The 18,047-nt window shown below is 57.8% G+C and overlaps 3 protein-coding genes across 3 annotated transcripts; all 3 read right to left on the bottom strand.

The window, feature by feature from the left end:
* Positions 1 to 382: 382 nt before the first annotated feature.
* Positions 383 to 1,690, bottom strand: LOC128948786 (cytochrome c oxidase assembly protein COX14 homolog). The gene is made up of 2 exons (XM_054293559.1): positions 1,627 to 1,690; positions 383 to 614 (listed from the first exon to the last, which is right to left on the bottom strand). Exon 2 carries the CDS (start codon positions 604 to 606, stop codon positions 448 to 450), a length of 159 nt encoding a protein of 52 aa, XP_054149534.1. The 5' UTR covers positions 607 to 614; positions 1,627 to 1,690; the 3' UTR covers positions 383 to 447.
* A 1,270-nt stretch (positions 1,691 to 2,960) lies between these two features.
* On the bottom strand, positions 2,961 to 7,960 carry GPD1 (glycerol-3-phosphate dehydrogenase 1). The gene is made up of 8 exons (XM_054293548.1): positions 7,890 to 7,960; positions 7,536 to 7,713; positions 7,002 to 7,142; positions 6,447 to 6,585; positions 5,462 to 5,574; positions 5,088 to 5,321; positions 4,748 to 4,854; positions 2,961 to 4,543 (listed from the first exon to the last, which is right to left on the bottom strand). The coding sequence occupies exons 1-8, from the start codon at positions 7,928 to 7,930 to the stop codon at positions 4,447 to 4,449; spliced, it is 1,050 nt and encodes a 349-aa protein (XP_054149523.1). The 5' UTR covers positions 7,931 to 7,960; the 3' UTR covers positions 2,961 to 4,446.
* A 1,148-nt stretch (positions 7,961 to 9,108) lies between these two features.
* SMARCD1 (SWI/SNF related, matrix associated, actin dependent regulator of chromatin, subfamily d, member 1) lies at positions 9,109 to 17,367 on the bottom strand. Its single transcript, XM_054293552.1, has 14 exons — positions 17,341 to 17,367; positions 15,656 to 15,916; positions 15,394 to 15,581; positions 14,616 to 14,658; positions 14,409 to 14,531; positions 14,021 to 14,143; positions 13,420 to 13,536; positions 13,000 to 13,101; positions 12,543 to 12,704; positions 12,329 to 12,426; positions 11,737 to 11,872; positions 11,289 to 11,411; positions 10,948 to 11,049; positions 9,109 to 10,762 (listed from the first exon to the last, which is right to left on the bottom strand). The coding sequence occupies exons 1-14, from the start codon at positions 17,365 to 17,367 to the stop codon at positions 10,709 to 10,711; spliced, it is 1,659 nt and encodes a 552-aa protein (XP_054149527.1). The 3' UTR covers positions 9,109 to 10,708.
* Between the last annotated feature and the right edge of the window lie 680 nt (positions 17,368 to 18,047).

The following is an 18,047-nucleotide window of genomic DNA, read 5'->3' as shown; positions in this document are numbered from 1 at the left end:
CATCCCTGCCCATGGAAGGGGGGTGGAACAGAGTGACCAATTTATGACTTGGGGGACACCACACATCACCATAGTGGCAACTTTAACACGGGTTTTATTGCACTCCATCTGCCTCCCCAGGCCAGGGGGCAGCAGGAAGGTGGGGCTGGGGGCTGCCAGCACAGGCTGAGCTCGGAGCCCCAGCCCCAGGACAGGCTGAGCTCTCAGCCCCAGCACAGGCTGAGCTCTCAGCCCCAGCCCCAGGACAGGCTGAGCTCTCAGCCCCAGCCCCAGCACAGGCTGAGCTCTCAGCCCCAGCCCCAGCACAGGCTGAGCTCTCAGCCCCAGCCCCAGGACAGGCTGAGCTCTCAGCCCCAGCCCCAGGACAGGCTGAGGGCTCAGCCCCAGGACAGGCTCAGCCCCAGCCCCAGCACAGGCTGAGCTCTCAGCCCCAGCCCCAGGACAGGCTCAGCTCTGAGCCCCAGGCGTGCTCTCCCGCTGGCGGCGCTGCTGCAGCATCCTCTGCACACGCACACTGCACAGGTAGCCGGCGTACACCGTCAGCAGCATCATGGAGCCCGAGAAGGCCTTGTAGCCAAAGTCTGCCAGCTGCTTTCCGGACACCATGGCTGCACCTGAGAGAGACACACAATGCCAGGATGTTCAGTGTTGGAACGGACCTGGAGATCGTCCAGGCAGGGTCACCCAGAGCAGCTGACACTGGAGGATGTCCCGGTGTCTCCAGAAAGGAAAACTCCCATGACTCCATGGGGAACTGTTCCAGTGCTCTGCCCCCCTCCATGGAAAGTTCACCCTCATGTTGAGGTAAAACTTCTTGTGGTCTAGTTTATGACTTGCTCCTCATCCTGTTTCTGGGCATCATCAAAAGGGTCTGCCATCATCCTCTGACCCCGTGGAGATATTTATACCTATTAATAAGGTCCCATCTCAGTCTTCTCTCCAGAATAACCAGGCTCAGCTCCCACAGTCTCCCCTCAGAGATGCTCCAGATCCCTCAACATCTTTGTGGCCTGCACTGGAGCATCCCCAGCAGCTCCTTGTGAGGAGCCCAGCACTGGATGCTCACTCTGGCCAAGGGGCAGGATCCCCTCCCGGACCTGCTGGCCCCGTGCATTCCAGGATCCCTCTGCTACTTGGGGCTATTCCTCCGCAGGTGCAGGATCCTGCACTTGCTCTTTTGACCTTCATGAGGTTATTCTAATAAATCATTACGTTTTTCTTTGCCCCAGCCGATGGAGGCCCTGCTGGACGGCAGCACAGCCTGCGGATGGATCAGCCACGTTTTGTACCAGCACCAGACCCGCTCAGGGCGCTTCCATTCTTTCACCCAGGTCAGTCACGGACACGGTCGGTCCCTGGTGAGCTCAATGACTACCGGCCCGCAGGAAGGCGGAGGGGAGCGGGGTCGGGAGCACGAATTCGCGGGACCCGTCCATCATCCTATCCCATCCCATTCCGTCCGGTCCGGTGCGGTCCGGCCCGATCCCCCCCCGGACTCCCCACTCCCGTCGCATCCCTTTTGGCCCGGCCTGGTCCCTCCGGACTCCCCCCTCCCGTCTCATCCCGGTCCGTCCCGGTCTCTCCGAACTCCCCGTTCCCATCCCGTCCCGTCCGTTCCGGCCTCACCGCTCCGCTCCCGCTCCGCCGCTCTCCCGGCCCGCGTCACGTGCCCCAGGGCAGTCACGTGCCCGGTGTCGTCACGTGTGTCGCGGTGTCACGTGCGGCCCCGAGGAGCGCGGGAAGCGCGCGCGGTGCCCGCAGCGCCCCCTGGCGGCCGCCCCGCCTCAGTCTCCCCTCAGGGGCCGCTCCCGCCGCCATCGCCGCCACCTCGGGTCCCCCGGCGAAGCCCACACGGGCCTCCCTGCACGACGGGACCCGCGGGCCGAGGGCCCTCAAGGGACAGTCCTTGGCCATGCGTGGATGGGGCCCAGGCTGTCCGGGCCGTGCTGCAGCCGTGAGGCTCGGCGGTGCGGTGCCATCCCGATGATCGTGGTGGCTTCACAACGGCTCTGGTGCCATCCTGAGGGTCCCAGTGCCATTCCAAGGGTCCTGGTGCGTGTCCAGGACCCCAGTGTGCCCCCAGCCCAGAGCCCCCTTCCCAACAGGCCGCGTTCCCCCAGGTCCCTCCTGTTCCCCCAGGTCCCTCCTGTTCCCCCAGGTCCCCTCACTCCTGTCCGCCCCTGAGGCAGCTGCTCCCCTCCCGGAGCTCCTTTCCAGCCTTTGAGCTCTGCTGTCCCAGCCCTGCTCTATCCGGGGCTCCCTCAAGCTCCAAAGCTGCCAGGGTTACTCTTTCTCCCCTCATCCATCTTTCCCCCACCAGCAGCTCCCAAGGCTGCGGCACTGGGATGTGCTGAGCCTGCAGAACATAATTCCAAATGGCAAAGGGAAGACTTTTTATAGCTCGGGACATCCAGCTCCAGTTTGGTGTGCTTAAAAGTGAGAGATCATTGGAGACCTGGGACCCTCAGCAAGGGTCTGCAGCAATTTGGGCGCTTCCAGGGTCAAAGAAACATGGACAAGGGGGATGGACAAAGCATTTCCATCACAGAGGAGCTCTCAGCTAAACACAAATCCCTGCTGGATTCTGCTGCAGGTGCTGACAGGAGTTTGCAGAGCCCAGGGACCCTCTCTCCTGCATGAGCTTTGTATCCAAACACTTGGATTCCTTGAAGTCCTTGAAGACAAAGAGAACTAGAAGTGGTGCCAGCCCTGCAGGAACACGCTGGACTTCCTTTATCCTTCCTCCAAGCTCAATAAAGCTCCTCGGCAGAGGAAGCCGTGTTGGCTCCCCCCACACGACAGTTCTGCTGAATTTAAAGGTCGCGGAGTGCCTGCTGAGAAAACGTGGCTAATAAAAGGCACAGAAACAAGTGCAGTGCCAACAGATTAAATTCCCCTTGTAAGACACCGAGCAGAGGGTTCAGAGCTATGGAAAGGTCACTCAGTACGGGGCTCCTTTAAAGACACACAGGGACGAGGCGAGTCTGGGAAAAGCAGCTGGGAAGAGATGAATAAAATCTCACAGCGTGTCCTGGGAAGCCCCAAACGTCAGAGGAAGGGAGGCCTGGGGTGTGTGGGGCACAGTGCAGTCCTGGCCTGGCTCCTGCTGGCCCCAGGTGAGGACTCTGAACCCGGCTCAATGTTGCAATCCCAACCCACCATAGTCCTACGGCCAAATTTTAATCCTGGAACCGTTGCTGAGACAAAGCAAGTGGGACACTGTGTGACCTTGGGGCTAAAGAGGGACCTACAGGGACGTTCTTGCTGTTTCTGGGACAGCACAGGAGGGTGCAGAGCCAGGAGGGAACGGGCAGTGCCCTGTTCTGAGCACTCAGCAAGTCCAGCAGGCACCAACCCAGCGACAGTGATGCACTGGAGAGCATCTCCCATCTCCTCTCCATGTTTATTGTTATTTCAAAGGAACACTGCTAGTCAGAGACCCCTTGGCTCTGGGATTTGAATGGGGAGAACAGGGAGCCTTGCAGCATTCCAGCCTTCCAGCCCAGGTAGGATCAGTGACTGCTGGACACTCTGGCCTGAGCAAACAGCTCAGAGGGGCAGAGGGACATGTGTCACCTGTCCGGACAAAGGGAAAATTTCACAGGCTCAGAGTGAGGCCCAAGACCTTGGTTCTGTCCTGGGATGTTGGACATCTCCATGTACCTGTTGTGGATCATATGCCAATTCCTGCCCCCGTGCCAGAGGGCAGCTTGCAGCATCCCCACATGAGGGAAAGTGTGAGACCTCCTTCCTCCTGTGACAACAGGGGAGCTTCCCAGGGCTGGGGCCAGGTCTGATGGAGAGAGCAAAAGCTCTAAACAAACTCCAGCGTGTCCCTGGGTCAGCAGGAGCAGCTGGAGGAAAGCAGCACATGGCTGGGTGGCAGGGAATGCCATTGTCTGTGCTGGTGCTGCTGAGAAAGATCCTCAGTGTCTTTTGGAAGTCCTGAGAGCTCCACTCAGCAGGTGGAGCCTGGCAGGGGACTGTGCCCTCTCCACCAGACAGGGAATGCAAAAGCAGCAGCAGGTAGGGAAGAGCTGGTGCCACCCATAGGGGCTAAGAAGGAGGACTTGGGACACTTGTTTTCCCTGCCAGGCAGTGCCCAGCCCTGATCTATCATGATGGCCTGGCAGAGTCCTTCCCAGAGCTGAATCCACTGTGAGGAAGTGGAAGGAGGAAGATGCTCAGCCCTGCTTAGGGCAAACCTTGGCAGCAGCAATTAAATGAGCCCTTCAAAGAGAAGAAGAGGTCAGCAGGTACCTCTGTGCCAGGCTCAGTGTCCAGGGCAGTGTCTGGGCTGGGGAAGGGAACCTCTGCTCTTCCAGCAGTCTGCAGAGGCTCCCAGGAGCCCCAGACTCCTTCCAAGGCTGTGGCAGCAGATGAGGTTGGTGTGGGCAGGAGCTCTCAGCACATCTCAGCAGGACCTGTGCTCTGCAGGCAGAACCCTTACATGTGCTCAGGGTGGTTCTGCAGACACGTGATGAAGTCGGTGACAGGTTTTCCCTCGTAGCAGATCCGATACACAGCAGTGAAGAGGGGGAACCTGTGGGCAGACAAAGAAAGTCACCCCAGATGGCAGAGTAAGAGCACCTCGACTTCTGTCATGGCATGCAGGAGCAGCTGGGCCAATGGCACTGTGCCCCATCCTACAGGCCACTCCTGCCCAGCTGGTGGGGGCTTTCCCTTCCTGCTGCTCCTGAAATGTCCCAGCCCTACCCCAACAAAGCACAGAGATTCCAGCACTCACTTCTCCACCGCATTCTTGCTCTTGAGGATTCGATGCAGCTCAGCAGATGTCTGGGGACCCTGCAGCTTCTGCCCATTCAGCATCTCCTTCTCCAGCTGCTCGATGGACTGAAACAACACAGCAATGAGGAGCTGGAGCTGCAGCCCTGCTGCTGCACCACGTTCCTGCCCTGGAGCTGGGCTGCAGCACTAGCCAAGCACAGGCAGATCCCACAGGGAACCTGCTCAGTGCCCATCCACCCTATGGGTGAAGAATTTTCCTGCTCTCCCACCTAAAGCTGCCCTGACCCAGCTTTATCCACACACTTTTATCAGTGTGAGCCACTCCCAGCTCTGCTCACCTTCCCAGTCTTGGCAAAAGCCTCGGCCACCTTGCGGTTGCGGCCCCCGTAGCAGGTGGTGATGAGGTCGGCAACGCCGCAGCTCTCCAGGAAGGTGGAGGAGGTGACAGGGCCCTTGCAGAAGAGTTTGGCAAAGGCAATCATCTCCATCAGGCCCAGGCGGATCACGGCAGCCTTGGTGTTGTCACCGTAGCCAAGCCCATCGCAGAAACCGGCCCCGACAGCCACCACATTCTGGAAAACAGTGCCAATGTGATGTGGAGGGATCTGTTCCCAAGAGAGCTTGGGGCTTGGCTGTGTGATCCCACTGGCTGCTGTCAGTGCCCACCATCCCTCCTCTCCCAGCTCCCTGCAGAGCTCCAGGCTCTGCCCACCTTGAGAGCCCCACAGATCTCTACAGTGTCAGCTTCCTGCACCACCGACACGCGGAAGTTGGGGGTCTGCATCAGGTCCTTCAGCATCTGCCCGTGCTTCATGTTCTTGCAGCCTGAGGAGACAAAGGGACGAGGAAGAAGATGATGGGGAAGACCCGTGAGGTAGGTCCGTGCTCTCCTGAAGGTCGTTCAGTGAGAGGAACCTATTGCCCAACCAATGTTGCAAAACAGTTGCAGGTCCACACAGAGTCAGGCACACACTGCCTGACAGATAAGCAATGTTCAACTTTGACATTCCCAGAACACAGGGGACAATCCATGCTGCTGTCATGCGAGACAGAAATGACTTTCTGAATGCTCAGTAGGTTAAAGGCATCTTCAAAGGTTGTAAATTTGGGGTTGCAGCTTTCTGTCCTGGTTGTCCCTGCAGGGTCCTGTGTGCTCACAGGGGTTGTGGGCTCTGCTCCACCTCCCCAGCCTCCTGCCCAGTGTGTTTGCTGTTGTTTAATAAAACAACACTTTGAATGCCACAACTTCTGACCCAGCAAATGGTTCTGTTTGTCTTGGCTTTGTGCACAGTCCCCAACAGTGTGGAGGGTGTTGGAACTGTCTCCAAATGAACTTCCAAGCAGCCCTGGCTGGCAATAACGTGAGATCCAGGTGGGCATCCTGTGAAGCCCAAGGAAATCAAGGATGGAAATTACTCCTAAAAGGCCTCTTGTTGCCCACCTCTTTAATTTGTGCCAGGCAGCTGCCTGATGCTGGCTCTATGCTGGCAGGAACTTTCAGCTGCCCAACTCCATTGTTAATGAAGTGAGTGATCCCATCACAAACCCTGGGAATGAACTCAGCCAGCTCCTATGGAGCCTCCAGGGAACAGGGCCAGTTCACCCAAGGCAGCAGGAGTTTGAGCTGCACCATACTCCACCCTTTGCCTCTCCCTGCTAATCACAAATGGAAGCTGCTAACGAGGAGGGCTTCTTACCAATGGTGGTTTCACAGAACTTGTCTTCTGCCACTTCATTGGCAATATTGGCCCCCATGAGCACGTTCATTTCTATTCCCAGTTTCTCATGGATGATGTCTGAGATCAGCCTCAGCCCATCTGGTCCTTCATCCACGCCCTGGGGGACAGCCAGGGACAGAGATCACAGCATCAGTTACACTGGGATAGATCTCTAAGGACATTGAGTCCAGCCTTTGACTGAACACCACCTTGCCAACCAGACAATGAGCAGCTGCCCCTGCTGGACACCTGCCCTGCACCCAATCCTGCCATTCCCTGTGCTGCAGTGCTCTGGCTGATCCTGATGTGCAGAGCTGTGCCCTACTCCTCTCAGCACTGAGATCCCCCACATGCCCTCACCCTTCTCCACCAACACCTCCAAATCCCCACAAAGACTCTGTCCCCACTTCCCTTCTTCCCCCCACTGCCCATTTCTGTTCCAAAATCCCTGGATTCCCTCAGCAGCCACTCCAGGCTGCTTCCAGCTCCCCTTCCTTGGCCCCACACCCTGGTTAGCACTGCTCCTGCTCCCACCTTGATGAGTGACATCCCAATGGCCTCTTTCTTCACGTGGCCCTTGAGCTGGTCACAGACTTTGCCAATGAACTGGTGGGGCACCACGAACAGCAGGACATCAGCCCCTGCACAGGCTTTGAGCAGGTCTGGCTCTGCCACCTGAATAGAGCGTGACTGTTGTTAGAGACTGGGAGGATGGATGGCAAGGAAGGGCCCAAAGCCACCATGCCGAGGTCCCTGCCAGCAGAGGGGCTGGTGGGATGATCCCAGAGCAGAGGGGATGATGCCAGCTCAGAGGCAGCCACATGGCCTCCAGCCCAGCCTGAGGGATGCCAGAGCAGGGTCAAAGGTGGGCAGTGAGAGCAGCCAGGGCTGCAGCTCATCCAAGCACAGATGAAGGTCAGTGGGAGGGCATAACTGAGCCCCGCACAGCCCGGTGCATCGCCTGCTTCACAGCCGGGGTTCCAGCGGCCCCCCAGAGCTGCTGGCCTCTCTCCAAAGGCCAGCCATCAGCTCTGCCCCTCGGAGACACTGCTGGCAGCCCACACTCACCACGTTGGGGGGCAGCTTGTGCCCCGGCAGGTACTTGACGTTCTCGTGCTCCGTGTTGATGATGTCCGTGAGCCGCCGGCCGCCCACCTCCTCCTCCAGCACCCACATGTTCACCTGGCTCTCGAAGCTGCCCAGCCGAGCTGTGTTGCTGCCGGCGATCTTGGCGATGGCCGAGCCCCTGCGAGGGCAGAGGGTGGCCGTGGCTGTGGGCACCGGGGAGCCCAGGGCACCACAGGTCACGCTGTGCCCTGCAGGAACGGGCACGGCTGGCACCGGCTGCCGAGGGGGGACGGGGCAGGACAGGGCAGGGACCGCGCTGCGCCCGCCGAGGGGAGCCGGGTGCCCGGCGCTCACCAGTTGCCAGAGCCCACGACGCAAACCTTCTTGCCACCCATGGTGCCGGGAGCGGGGCACTGCGGGCTCGGAACCCGCCCCGGCTATTTCAGGGCTGCCCGGAGCAGGGGCGGCCCCGGCCCGCCCCCGGCCCCGCCTCGCCCCGGGGCCCGGGCACCGCTCCGTGCGCAGCAGGTGCAGAGCGCTGCCCTGGAGCAGCTCAGAGCCCCCAGAACCAGGAATCACGGAATCATGCAATACCCTGAGCTTGAAGGGACCCTCAAGGACTGGGGAGTCCAAGCCCTGGCCCTGAACAGGACACCCCAACAATCCCACCCTGTGCCTGACAGCGTTGTCCAAACACCCTTGAGCTCTGGCAGGGTCAGGGTTGTTGTGACCGTTCCCTGGGGTGCCTGTTCAGTGCCTGAGCACATTTGTGGAAAATACCCTTTTCTAATATCCATCCTATCCCCCCTGACACAGCTCCAGCCTTTCCCCAGGGTCCTGACACTGTCCCAGAGCAGGGACCAGAGTTGTCCCAAGCTGCAGACCCCTTGGCAGGGCACTCACCAAGCTGACTTGTGACTGCTGAGCCTTTTGTAGAAAAGCTTTTCATTGTCCCCTTCTTGCTTAAAAGTGCCATTTTTCCCCCAAAGAAGGAGCTGGAACCGCCTGGTGCAGCCCCAGGACTCAGCTCCTGCCCCCACCACAGCCAGCAGCACTTTCCCCTTCACACAGAGGATCCTTCCCTTGCCCCAGGGGCTCCCAGGTCTGCAGCAAAGCAGTTACATTCTATAAACAAGCAGGTTGAAGAGAATAAATCCCCTTCTGCATAATTTTAAACCTTGCATGTAAACTGTACTTCAGTTTCCTTCAAATTCTGCCCTACTCCCTTGGGCACAATCCAGGCTGCCACAATCCAGCCAAGTGGACACGAGGCAGTTCAGGATTTATTAGCACGGGCCACTGGATTTCCAGTTTTGCTCAAGTTACTTTGTTTACCACAAAAGCACTTTGCAAAGGCTTAGCAGAGTCTGCAAGCTGGGAGATCCCTCCATGAAGGGCTCGCTATAAAAGGCCAAAATATGAAGAACATTTTCTCTCCCGTCACTTAACCCCGCTGGCTTTGAGGAGAAGAAGAAAGCAGAGATAATGGTGTCCCATCCCTGGGAGTCACCAGGCTCATCCCCCATGGCAGCTGGGAGAGTGTAAGCTGTCAGCACGGAAGGAGGAGGACAGCTTCCTTCACAGGAGTCTTTTATTAAAACTGGGTGACGTCTACAAGGATACAGTACAAAAAAAAAAAAAAATTTGGTCCATGGAAAAAACCGTAATACTCAGTTAAGAAAAGCAGTTACTCTGCAACAGCTACGTTTGCCTATGTAGGACTCAGCATCCCTCCTGTGGGAGTACCCTGAGGAGTCAGGGGCTGCTTCTCCAGCACCAAGACCTTCACCCCAGTACCACGGAGGAGCATTTCAGAAGGGCAAAGGAGAGGGGAAGTCGAGAGTCTATTACTCACAGACATGTAGTAACACAGACACAAGGAGTAGTAGGGCCACCCAGGTGCTCCAACTCACAGCAGCCTCCCCAGCCACACGGAACTGGGTGAGTGCTCATCAGTAACATGATCCTGCAGCTATTCCAAGAGTCAGACCAGCTTTGAGTCCATTTGCATTATAGCCCCGAGCACAAACACTGGGATTGGAGTGAAGAGGAGCTATTTCATTCTCCTAAGCCTGACCACCAGCACCTCATTCCAAGAGGAGGCATCGGGGCTGCTACTCCTCACAGTGGAGAAAATCTATTTGTACATTCCTGAACCATGCTGGGCCCTATGGCAGCCCCACAGCCTAAAACTTGACTAAAAACCACAGGAGCTTCAGCATGGAAACACCTGCTAACTCACATATGCTTGGAAAAATGTCCATTTCCAAGGACTGTCCCGTCCTTAGACCCTTGGACCCACACGAAGGAGCCTCTGGTCCCCACAGCAAGTGGCACAGGACAACTGTCCTGAAGGAATGAGCCTACAACACTGTCCCTGCAGAATTCCAGGCAGCTGCTCCATCTCCTCTCCCTGCTCCAGGGAACACAAGCAGCCACGTGGTTTGCTGGAAGCCACTGGTAGGTGTTTGAAGTGCAGAGCTCTGCATCACTCCAAGGCTTCCACATCCCTGCAGGAAGCCAAGGCCTTGTCTGTCTCCCTGTGATCCCAGCCCAGGACAGTCCATCAGGGAACACGCAGGGAATGGGGCAGGGAGAAGGGAGAAGGGAAGAAGCAATTCTCTATACAGTTCAGTAACTTCCTCAAGGAGGAGAGTGACCTATGAGGCAGCCCAGTGCAGCAGCACCCTCTGAGGAGGGGGTGAGGGCAGGGAGGTATGTCAGCTCATGGCATCCTGCCCACGACAGCGCCTGGCACGGGCTGTAAAACGTGGCAGGGAAGAGCCCAGCCACACCTTAGAGCAGAGCCAGGCTTCAGAGCCAGCTCTGAGTGCCCAACCAGATGCTGGTTGGGGAGGAATGGGCTGAGAGAAGGCTCTGAGTCACTCTGGCTACCGGGGACACTACGGGCAGTGCAGAGTCACGGGGACGCTCGTGGAAGCCTTGGGACTGACAAGGCAACAGTCAGGAAGAAAACCAGGTAGAAATGTGTGCTCATTGGAGCCTGTCTGCTTGCCCCAGGTGTCCTGGACTTGTCCCTGCAGGGACAATGCCAGGACGAATAGCGTGGGCCTCGCTGTCAGAGTGGGGTTCGGTGAGCTGGAACAGAGAGCTCTGCAGCTCTGTCTCCACAAACAGCTGTGATGCTTCTGCCTGGGGAGGAGCAGAGCAGCCTATGTGTTCCGGATGCCCAGGGCCTGCTCCAGTTCCTGCCGTCTCTGCTGCACCTGCAAGAGGAGCAGAGTTGCAGCATTAACACCCTCGGGTGGTGCAGCACCAAGTTAACACACAGCAGCCAGCTGGGAAAGGGTGAGCTCAAACCGGGACCAAGATGCAACCACCACCTTCCCCCAGCACTGTGTGCCCCACGGAGTGCCAGCACAGAGAGGGACCCCAGCCTGGGGACGCTCACCTTGGAGTAGAAGTATCGGCACACGGCTTCCTGCGCCCACGGCTGGAAGTAGAACTCGGCTCTGCGCTCCTCCTCGGGATTCCCAACGACATCAGTCATTGTCTGGCAGCACAAAGGCACAACAGCTCAGTGAGTGCAAAAGCTCTGGCTGTGCTGAGCAAACCCACCCCCTTCCCTTTCCTCACACACATCTCAGTGCACTCAGGTCAGCTTCTTACACTCAACTCAAATCCCAGCCTCGCTTTCCGAGGAGGAAATTGCCTCCTTCTCTCTGTGGGAGCTCATTCTAATGAGGGAAGCGTGTGAACTGGACCACCTTCCACACAAGACAAAGCTTCTACCTTCAAATCCCGGCACTGGGACTGGAGCCAGTCGTTGATGAAGCCCTGAGGATCTCGGGCAAAGCTCAGCATGAACTCGCGCTGTGTCTTCAGCTGGTTGATGGTCTCAATTGTTTCATGGATCTGAAGGAGACAAACACAGAATGGAACTACTGAACAGGGGAGAAGTCAGAAACATCAAGGCATCCAACACACAAAGGCAAATTCTTACACTCTCTAGTTAACTTATACTTACCAGGATGTTCAGCTCCCAGTTTCCTGCTCTCTAAATATTACCAATTTTCCCATAGACTGGTTGCTTTAAAAATTACATTTCCAGGTACAACCATGTTTGTAAACACGGCTCATCCCACTGCAGCTTCCAAACAACAGAGCACTCCTATCCTGTGTCCAGAGACACATCCCTGCCCAGCAACAAGGAGAGCAGACCTGAAGGAGCTTTTCCTACCTTGTTATCCAGAGCAGCAATTTCCTGTTGACTGGCAGTGGAGAGCAGAAAGGAATTCATCTGAGTTTTCAGGGTATCGTCCACCTCCACGTCAATGTCATAGCAGGCTGTTTTCTTCTGGTCATTTGGGTCAACACTGGGGACATCCACAAGAAGCCACAATCAGGGAGCAGCTCCAGAAAGAAGGCAAAGTCTGGGACCAGTTCAAGGAAGCAGCAAGTGCAGCTCCTCTGGGATGCTGCAGCAAACAGACTGCAGGCAGGCACAGGCACAAGCCATACCACTGTCAGCCTCAGACCCAAAAGCTGCTAAAGCCCACGGATGGCTATGCAGCAAAAGAAAAGAATGATTGCTCCATGAAGGTTTCTATGCACAGCAAAGGACAGCAGGGATGTGGGAGTGCCTTTGGAAGAGGGAGGTGGTAATGAGAGAGGCGGCTGCTCTTGTACAAAGGAACAGTGACAGGCAACATGGGAACTGCTGCTGAAAATCAGGACACAGCACATTGTCTTCCCAGGCAGCCTCATCCATCCCTCCCTCCCACTCCTTCCACTCCTCCCTGGAAACAGGAACTGCCGTGGAGCAGCCTCACCTGATCACATGATTGATGATGATGGGCTCGGGGGGCATCAGCAATGCATGAAGCCTTTGTGGGATCTCCGAGAACTTCATCCGCTGCGACTCAAAAATCTGTGACAGAGACAGGGCTGGGGGAGGAGCAGGGGCTCGCTGCAGCCACCCCCGTGGGGGCAGCCCACGCTGGGAACTGCTCCAGCTGCTGCTGCTCCAGCCCTGCCACTGCTCACCTGCTGCAGGTACTTGTCACAGATGACAAACTCCCGCTCGTGGGGGTCCTGCAGCTTGTGGGTCTTGATGTACTGCCACAGGGCCTGGATGATCACGGGCCGGGTCTGCGTGTGGATGCCCAGCAGCCGAGCCAGGCGCGGGTCCAGCTTGAACTGGGGAGGCTGAACAAAGAGCACCGAGAGGTGAGGCAGCCCAGACACCGGTAATGCTGCATGCCCAGCACTGCTGCTCCCAGCATGGAATCATGGAAGGGTTTGGGTTGGGAAGGACCTTAAAGAAATCTCATTCCATCCCACGCCATGGCCAGGGGCACCTTCCGCTATCCCAGGTTGCTCCAAGCCCTGTCCAACCTGGCCTTGGGCACTTTCAGGGATCCAGGGGCAGCCACAGCTTCCCTGGCAGTTGTGCCAGGGCCTCACCACCCCCAGAGGGAGGAATTTTTCCCTACTGTGCTACCTGGTAATCCAGCATCAGCAGGACAGTGCAGCGCACGTTCACATCCCCCGGCCTCTTCACCTGGAAGCCGTCTGTCTCCTGAGTCGTAGCAGTCCTGTGCCACTGGAACATGAGAGGGAATTCAGAAACCCCCCAGACATGATTCCCCCTGCTCCTGCTGCTGGGCACCCAAAAGCTTTGCCAGTAAATCCCACCCAGACAGAGAAATCTCCAGTTCTTCCTACTTAGAGTTTAAACAAGAGTCAATACATTTGTTCTGACCTTCAGCAAGTGAGAGGAAAAGCCAAAGTGAGAATTCAAGAGCTCCTGGCTCCCAGGAGGCTCAAGGATTCCCACCTCCCAAGTTGTAAATGACACACAAACCCCACCTGCTGAAACACCAACCCACTTTTAGAGGAAACACAGCAAAAAGCAGCTCACCTCTACTAGGTGATTGTCAGGGCCATACAGGTCTTTATCAAGTTCAATGACCAGAGATTTAAAGAAGGACGAAAATTTCCTTTTCTGCTTGGTGGCATCATATTTGGACAGAGCAGACTGCAAGCAACACAGGGAGGAAGAGGGTTAGGGCAGCAAGTCTCAGCACTCAAGCACAGCCACCGTGCACGACAGCTCCTGTAAGTTCTGACCACCTGAATTCACCAACGTGTGCTCAAAAATCGAGTTTCCAAGTGAGAAAAGGAAAGACTGGAGTTAAAGATGAGCTCGCAGGAGTTAAACCCCTCAGCAGTTACGTACAATGCCAGTGCCCTGGTTCTCAGAGCCGGGGACACAAGTGCCACTGAGCTGCTCTCACCAGTGATTCTCACAACTCTAAGAACTTTGGACAACTCATGTCCTGCCATGGGGACACCCATCGGTCTGCAAGCTGGGCTCTCGGTCTCGTCACCATCAGACTCCTTGGAAAACAGAGATGAAGGAGGATATCAAGCCCCAGCTGTGCTCTCAGACACTAGGAAACTGGTTTTACTGCCAACTCCAGACCCACAGTCCCCTCTGAGGTTGGGTATTTCCCACTTACATCCTCCAACAGCCGTCCTTCCACCCGGAGCTCCCAGGAGGCGACGGTTCCTTCGCCGTCCTCCGCGTCCGACTTGGCGGGGTTGAAGGTGTTGGAGATAAAAATACGCAGCTTTCGCTTTTGCTAGGAGGAAAACCACCAGCTAATTAACAATCAGTTAATTCTCCTGCACAGGGCCAACTGTGCTGCACAGGCTTTGCTAAAACTGAGCTCAATGCTCTCAGCTGCCTCGCATTCCCCTCTCCTGGAGCACACAGCGAGGACAGAGGAGCTGCTGGTCCCAGTCCTTGGGATTTGCCACACTCACAGCACACAGCCCTTCAGTGCCCACCTGCTGCCTGAACTCAGGAGCCTGCAGAGCCTGGATACAATCCATGGACCCCCCTACCTTGATGGGGCGTTTCAGAGCCTCCTGGATATCCAGGCGCTTCCTCATGATGGTCTGGTCCAGCTTCCTCTCGAAGGCCAGCAGGTCCATGTAGGCCTGGGACTCGGGCACGAGCTCACGGATCTGTGGCCAGGCAAGGATGGAAATGCCCATCAGCTCCCCAGGCTGCCTCACCTCCCCCCGAGCCCCTCCCTGTGTCCCACTCACCCGCTGTGGGAGGATTTTATCTGCCATCTTCTTCTTCTTGGCACTGACAGGGGCAAGAGGCAAAGGAGGTGTGAAAATGGGAACAGCTCTGGGTACAAAAAATCACAAACCTGCAGCTCCCCAGTTAGCTGGGCCCTGCTCAGTGTGGCTAACTGGTTATCTCAATGCTCCCCACCCCTCTGAGCACTCACAAAGGGAATTACAGCTGTTGGAAAGGGGTTTCATCCCTTGGGAAGGAGGACCTGACACAACACCCACACCAAGTGACCCTCCTGCCTCAATCAACCTTGGGTTGGCTTTTCCAGGAACAGCATTTTAATCCAGCATGAATTTCATTCTCAATAGGGCATCACACCAGGATGCAGGCACGTGACATAAACTCAGCCCTGTCCAGTGTTGTCCTCCAGTGCCAGGGGAAGCACAAGGACCTGACAGGACCCTTGAGCCCCTAAATGCTGCAGGATGGCTGAGAACTCCAGAATCCTTGAGGTTGGAAAAGCCCTTCCAGACCCTTGACTCCAACCTGTGCCAATCCCCACCCTGTCACCAACCCAGAGCACTCAGTGCCACATCCATCATTCCTTGAAAACCTCCAGGGATGGGAACTCCACCACCCTCCTGGGCAGCCCCTTCCAAAGCCTGGCAATTACCATGAAAAAATTCCTCCCGATCCCAACGACAAACCAGGCGATGTTGCTGCCGCCCCGAGATGCTCCCATTGTCCGGAATGTCCCCGTTACCCCGGGATGTGCCCTCTCCCCGTGCCCCCGTTCCTTACTTGTGGTTGCGGTTGGGCACCGCCTGCGGCTGCACCTGCTGAAGCTGCTGCGGCGCCGGCCGCTTGCGAGCCTGGTCCAGCCCGGCCTGCGCCAGCGCGGGCCGCACGGCTGGGCTCCCGCCGTACCCGGGAGGACCCATGGCCGGGCCCTGCGGCGCCAGGCGGCCGCCCGGCAGCATCCCGGGGCGCTGCGGAGAGAACAGAGCCGGTCAGCGCCCGCCGAGCCCGGCCCCGCGCCCCGCCCCGCGCCGCCCCGCCTCACCGGGTAGGCGGCTCCGGGCAGTGGCGAGCGGTACAGGCCCTGCCCCGGCGCCGGGCCCATGCGCACCGCCCCGCCCGGCGCTCCCGGGCCCAGCGCGGCCCCGGGCGCGGCCCCGGCGCCGCCGCCGCTCGCAGGCCCCGACTGGAACCCGGCCCGCGCCGCCATCTTGTCTCGCACAAAGGGAGCGGAACCGGAAACGGCCGCGCAGGGCGCGCGGAGCGCCGGGGAGGAGCCGCCCGCGCCCGCCGCCCGCAGCGCCCCCTGGCGGAGGGGAGGAACGAGCGGCGGGGATGGGGGATTGGGGGGTGCGGGAGGGGGATCGGGGATATTGAGGGGCGGGATTGGGGTGCTGGATGGTCCCAAACGCTGGGAGGGGTTGGGAGGTATCAGTCCCCTCTTCTCGGCCGTGATTACAGCCCCTGCTCCCTGGTGCTGGAGCCTCCCTTGCTCCGGGATGTGCTCAGAGAGAAGTGGATGTTGGATGCGCCTTTCGCAGGGATGGAGGGCTCTGATGTGCAGGGGGGGCAGTGACACCCCTCGCCTGAGCTGCCCTCCTCGTTCAGGAGGAATTTCTCCATGGAAAGGGTTTGAGGGGCTGCCCTGGGGGGTGGTGGAGTCGCCATCCCTGGAGGTGTCCAAGGAACAGCTGGACGTGGTACTCATGGTGCTCTGATGGGGATCGCTCACAGTTTGGACTTCGTGATCTTTTCCAGCCTCAGGGATTCTGGAATCTTGGGATGGAATTTATGGGGAAAACAAATGGCCACGAATGGGCCTAGTTTATGCAGGTTCGGGCAGAGGAAAAGGATTCCTGTCTCCCCTGGGGTTCCTCCAGAGCAGGAGGTTGGAGTTAAAGGCCACTTTCTGCAAGTATTAACATTAAGTTCCTTCTCCCTGAAGCAGTTTCCTGTGCTCAGAGAGAAAAGGGACACAAACCCAGTCAGCATTAATCCATGGAAAAAGCCAAGTGCGCAGTCACACCACAAGTATTAATTAAAAAATTAATGATGATCATCTGATGAGCGCTGCCTGCAGCCTGGGGGTCCCAGCACAGGGAGGACGTGGAGCGAGTCAGGAGGAGGCACCAGGATGATCCAAGGGATGGAGCAGCTCTGCTGAGAGGAAAGGCTGGCAGAACTGGGATGGTTCAGCCTGGAGAGGCTCGGAGTGACCTCATTGTGCCTTTCCTCCTTTCTCTTGCCCCGAGGGTTTGGTGGAACAGCTTTGGAAAGGCCTCCCCTGCACCTGTCGGTGGCTCCATGGAAACTTTGGTGCCCAGCCAGGCTGGCTCTGGCTGCAGGACAGCAGGACAGCAGCACCGGGGCCGTGGCATTGTCCCTCAGCTCCTGTTACCCTGGCAGCCAGCGAGGGGAGAATGGGAATTCTGGCCCACGAGGGGAGGTGGCGGAATCTCGGGATCTCCACAGAGCCTGAGTGGGCTGGGAGTCTCCATGGGCTGAGGCTCCGTGGATCTGAATGGGCTGCAGGTCCCCAGATCTCAAATAAACTGAGATTCCCTGGATCCCGATCAGGGTGAGGATCCCAAACAGCTTCAGATCCTGAGCAGACTGCAGGTCCCCAGACCCCAAACAGCCTGAAGCCCTGCATCCCAGCAGGCTGATTGATGTTCCCATCCCCATCCTGCTGTCCCACGATGCTCTGATGGACACGTTGGAGATTTGTACCTGCAAGGAGCAGCGTTTGCTGCCCATCCCGGCGGTACCTGCTGCGTTCCAGGGGAATCTCCCGGGGCTCTGACACCTCCCCTGAGCCCTCTGGAGCCCTGAGCAGTGACAGATGGACGGGGTGACCTGCTCGCAGCACAGCCTGCAGCTCCCGCGGGGATTACAGCTCCCTCCCGGAGCCGGGGGTGCTGCGGGCACGGCTGGGCTGTGATTAATTACCCGCGTTCATTAACGCCCTCCTGGCCCCCTTCTCCTTCCAATCCCACCCCCTGGCCTTTGCAGCTCCAGCTCCGGCCGGGAAGAGCCAAGAGAAGAGTGAGAGCGCTCTCGTTGAGATGCAGAACTGCATTTCTGCCATTTCCAGGAGCCAGGGGACAGGTCGGAGCCAAGGGACCGGGGGGGAGGATGGTGTGGGTGTGCGTTGGCATTTCAGCCTTCCCTGCCCACTCCCATCCCTATTATTCCGTCTCCATGGAGTCCTGAGGGCTTTTTTTGGATGCCCACTGCTGGATCTGCTCTGTTGTTACTATTGCTCTTTGTAGCCGGAAATTTTTAGGACAAAAGGTGTGCGTTACATTTGGGTTGTGCTCCCAGGGTGAAATTCCACCTGGTGACTCCTGTTGGGCCTCAGGTGGGTCCCAAACCACGGAGGTGCTGCAGCTGTCAGGGATTAAGAGCTCTGTGAGTGTAAATTCTCCTTTCCCTGC

This window comes from Melozone crissalis, unplaced genomic scaffold, assembly GCF_028551555.1.
Source record: "Melozone crissalis strain CALT ecotype California unplaced genomic scaffold, PUWL_Pcris_2 ptg000160l_1, whole genome shotgun sequence".
Taxonomy (NCBI): Eukaryota; Metazoa; Chordata; class Aves; order Passeriformes; family Passerellidae; genus Melozone; species Melozone crissalis.
Note: the sequence above shows the minus strand (reverse complement) of the source record. Positions and strands in the feature narration are given on the sequence as shown.

What these genes read in the sequence shown, in the direction of transcription:
- SMARCD1 (XM_054293552.1), bottom strand. Translation starts at nt 17,367, where the DNA reads ATGGGCAGCAAACGCTGCTCCTTGCAG. An exon ending in CCCAGTGCCGGGATTTGAAG is followed by an intron (nt 11,050 to 11,288) that starts GTAGAAGCTTTG and finishes TTGTGCTGCCAG; the next exon opens with ACAATGACTGATGTCGTTGG. An exon ending in GCCGATACTTCTACTCCAAG is followed by an intron (nt 10,763 to 10,947) that starts GTGAGCGTCCCC and finishes CTCCTCTTGCAG; the next exon opens with GTGCAGCAGAGACGGCAGGA.
- GPD1 (XM_054293548.1), bottom strand. Translation starts at nt 7,930, where the DNA reads ATGGGTGGCAAGAAGGTTTGCGTCGTGGGCTCTGGCAACTG. An exon ending in GTTCTGTGAAACCACCATTG is followed by an intron (nt 5,575 to 6,446) that starts GTAAGAAGCCCT and finishes TTGTCTCCTCAG; the next exon opens with GCTGCAAGAACATGAAGCAC. An exon ending in CTTTTGCCAAGACTGGGAAG is followed by an intron (nt 4,855 to 5,087) that starts GTGAGCAGAGCT and finishes GTGTTGTTTCAG; the next exon opens with TCCATCGAGCAGCTGGAGAA.
- LOC128948786 (XM_054293559.1), bottom strand. Translation starts at nt 606, where the DNA reads ATGGTGTCCGGAAAGCAGCTGGCAGACTTTGGCTACAAGGCCTTCTCG.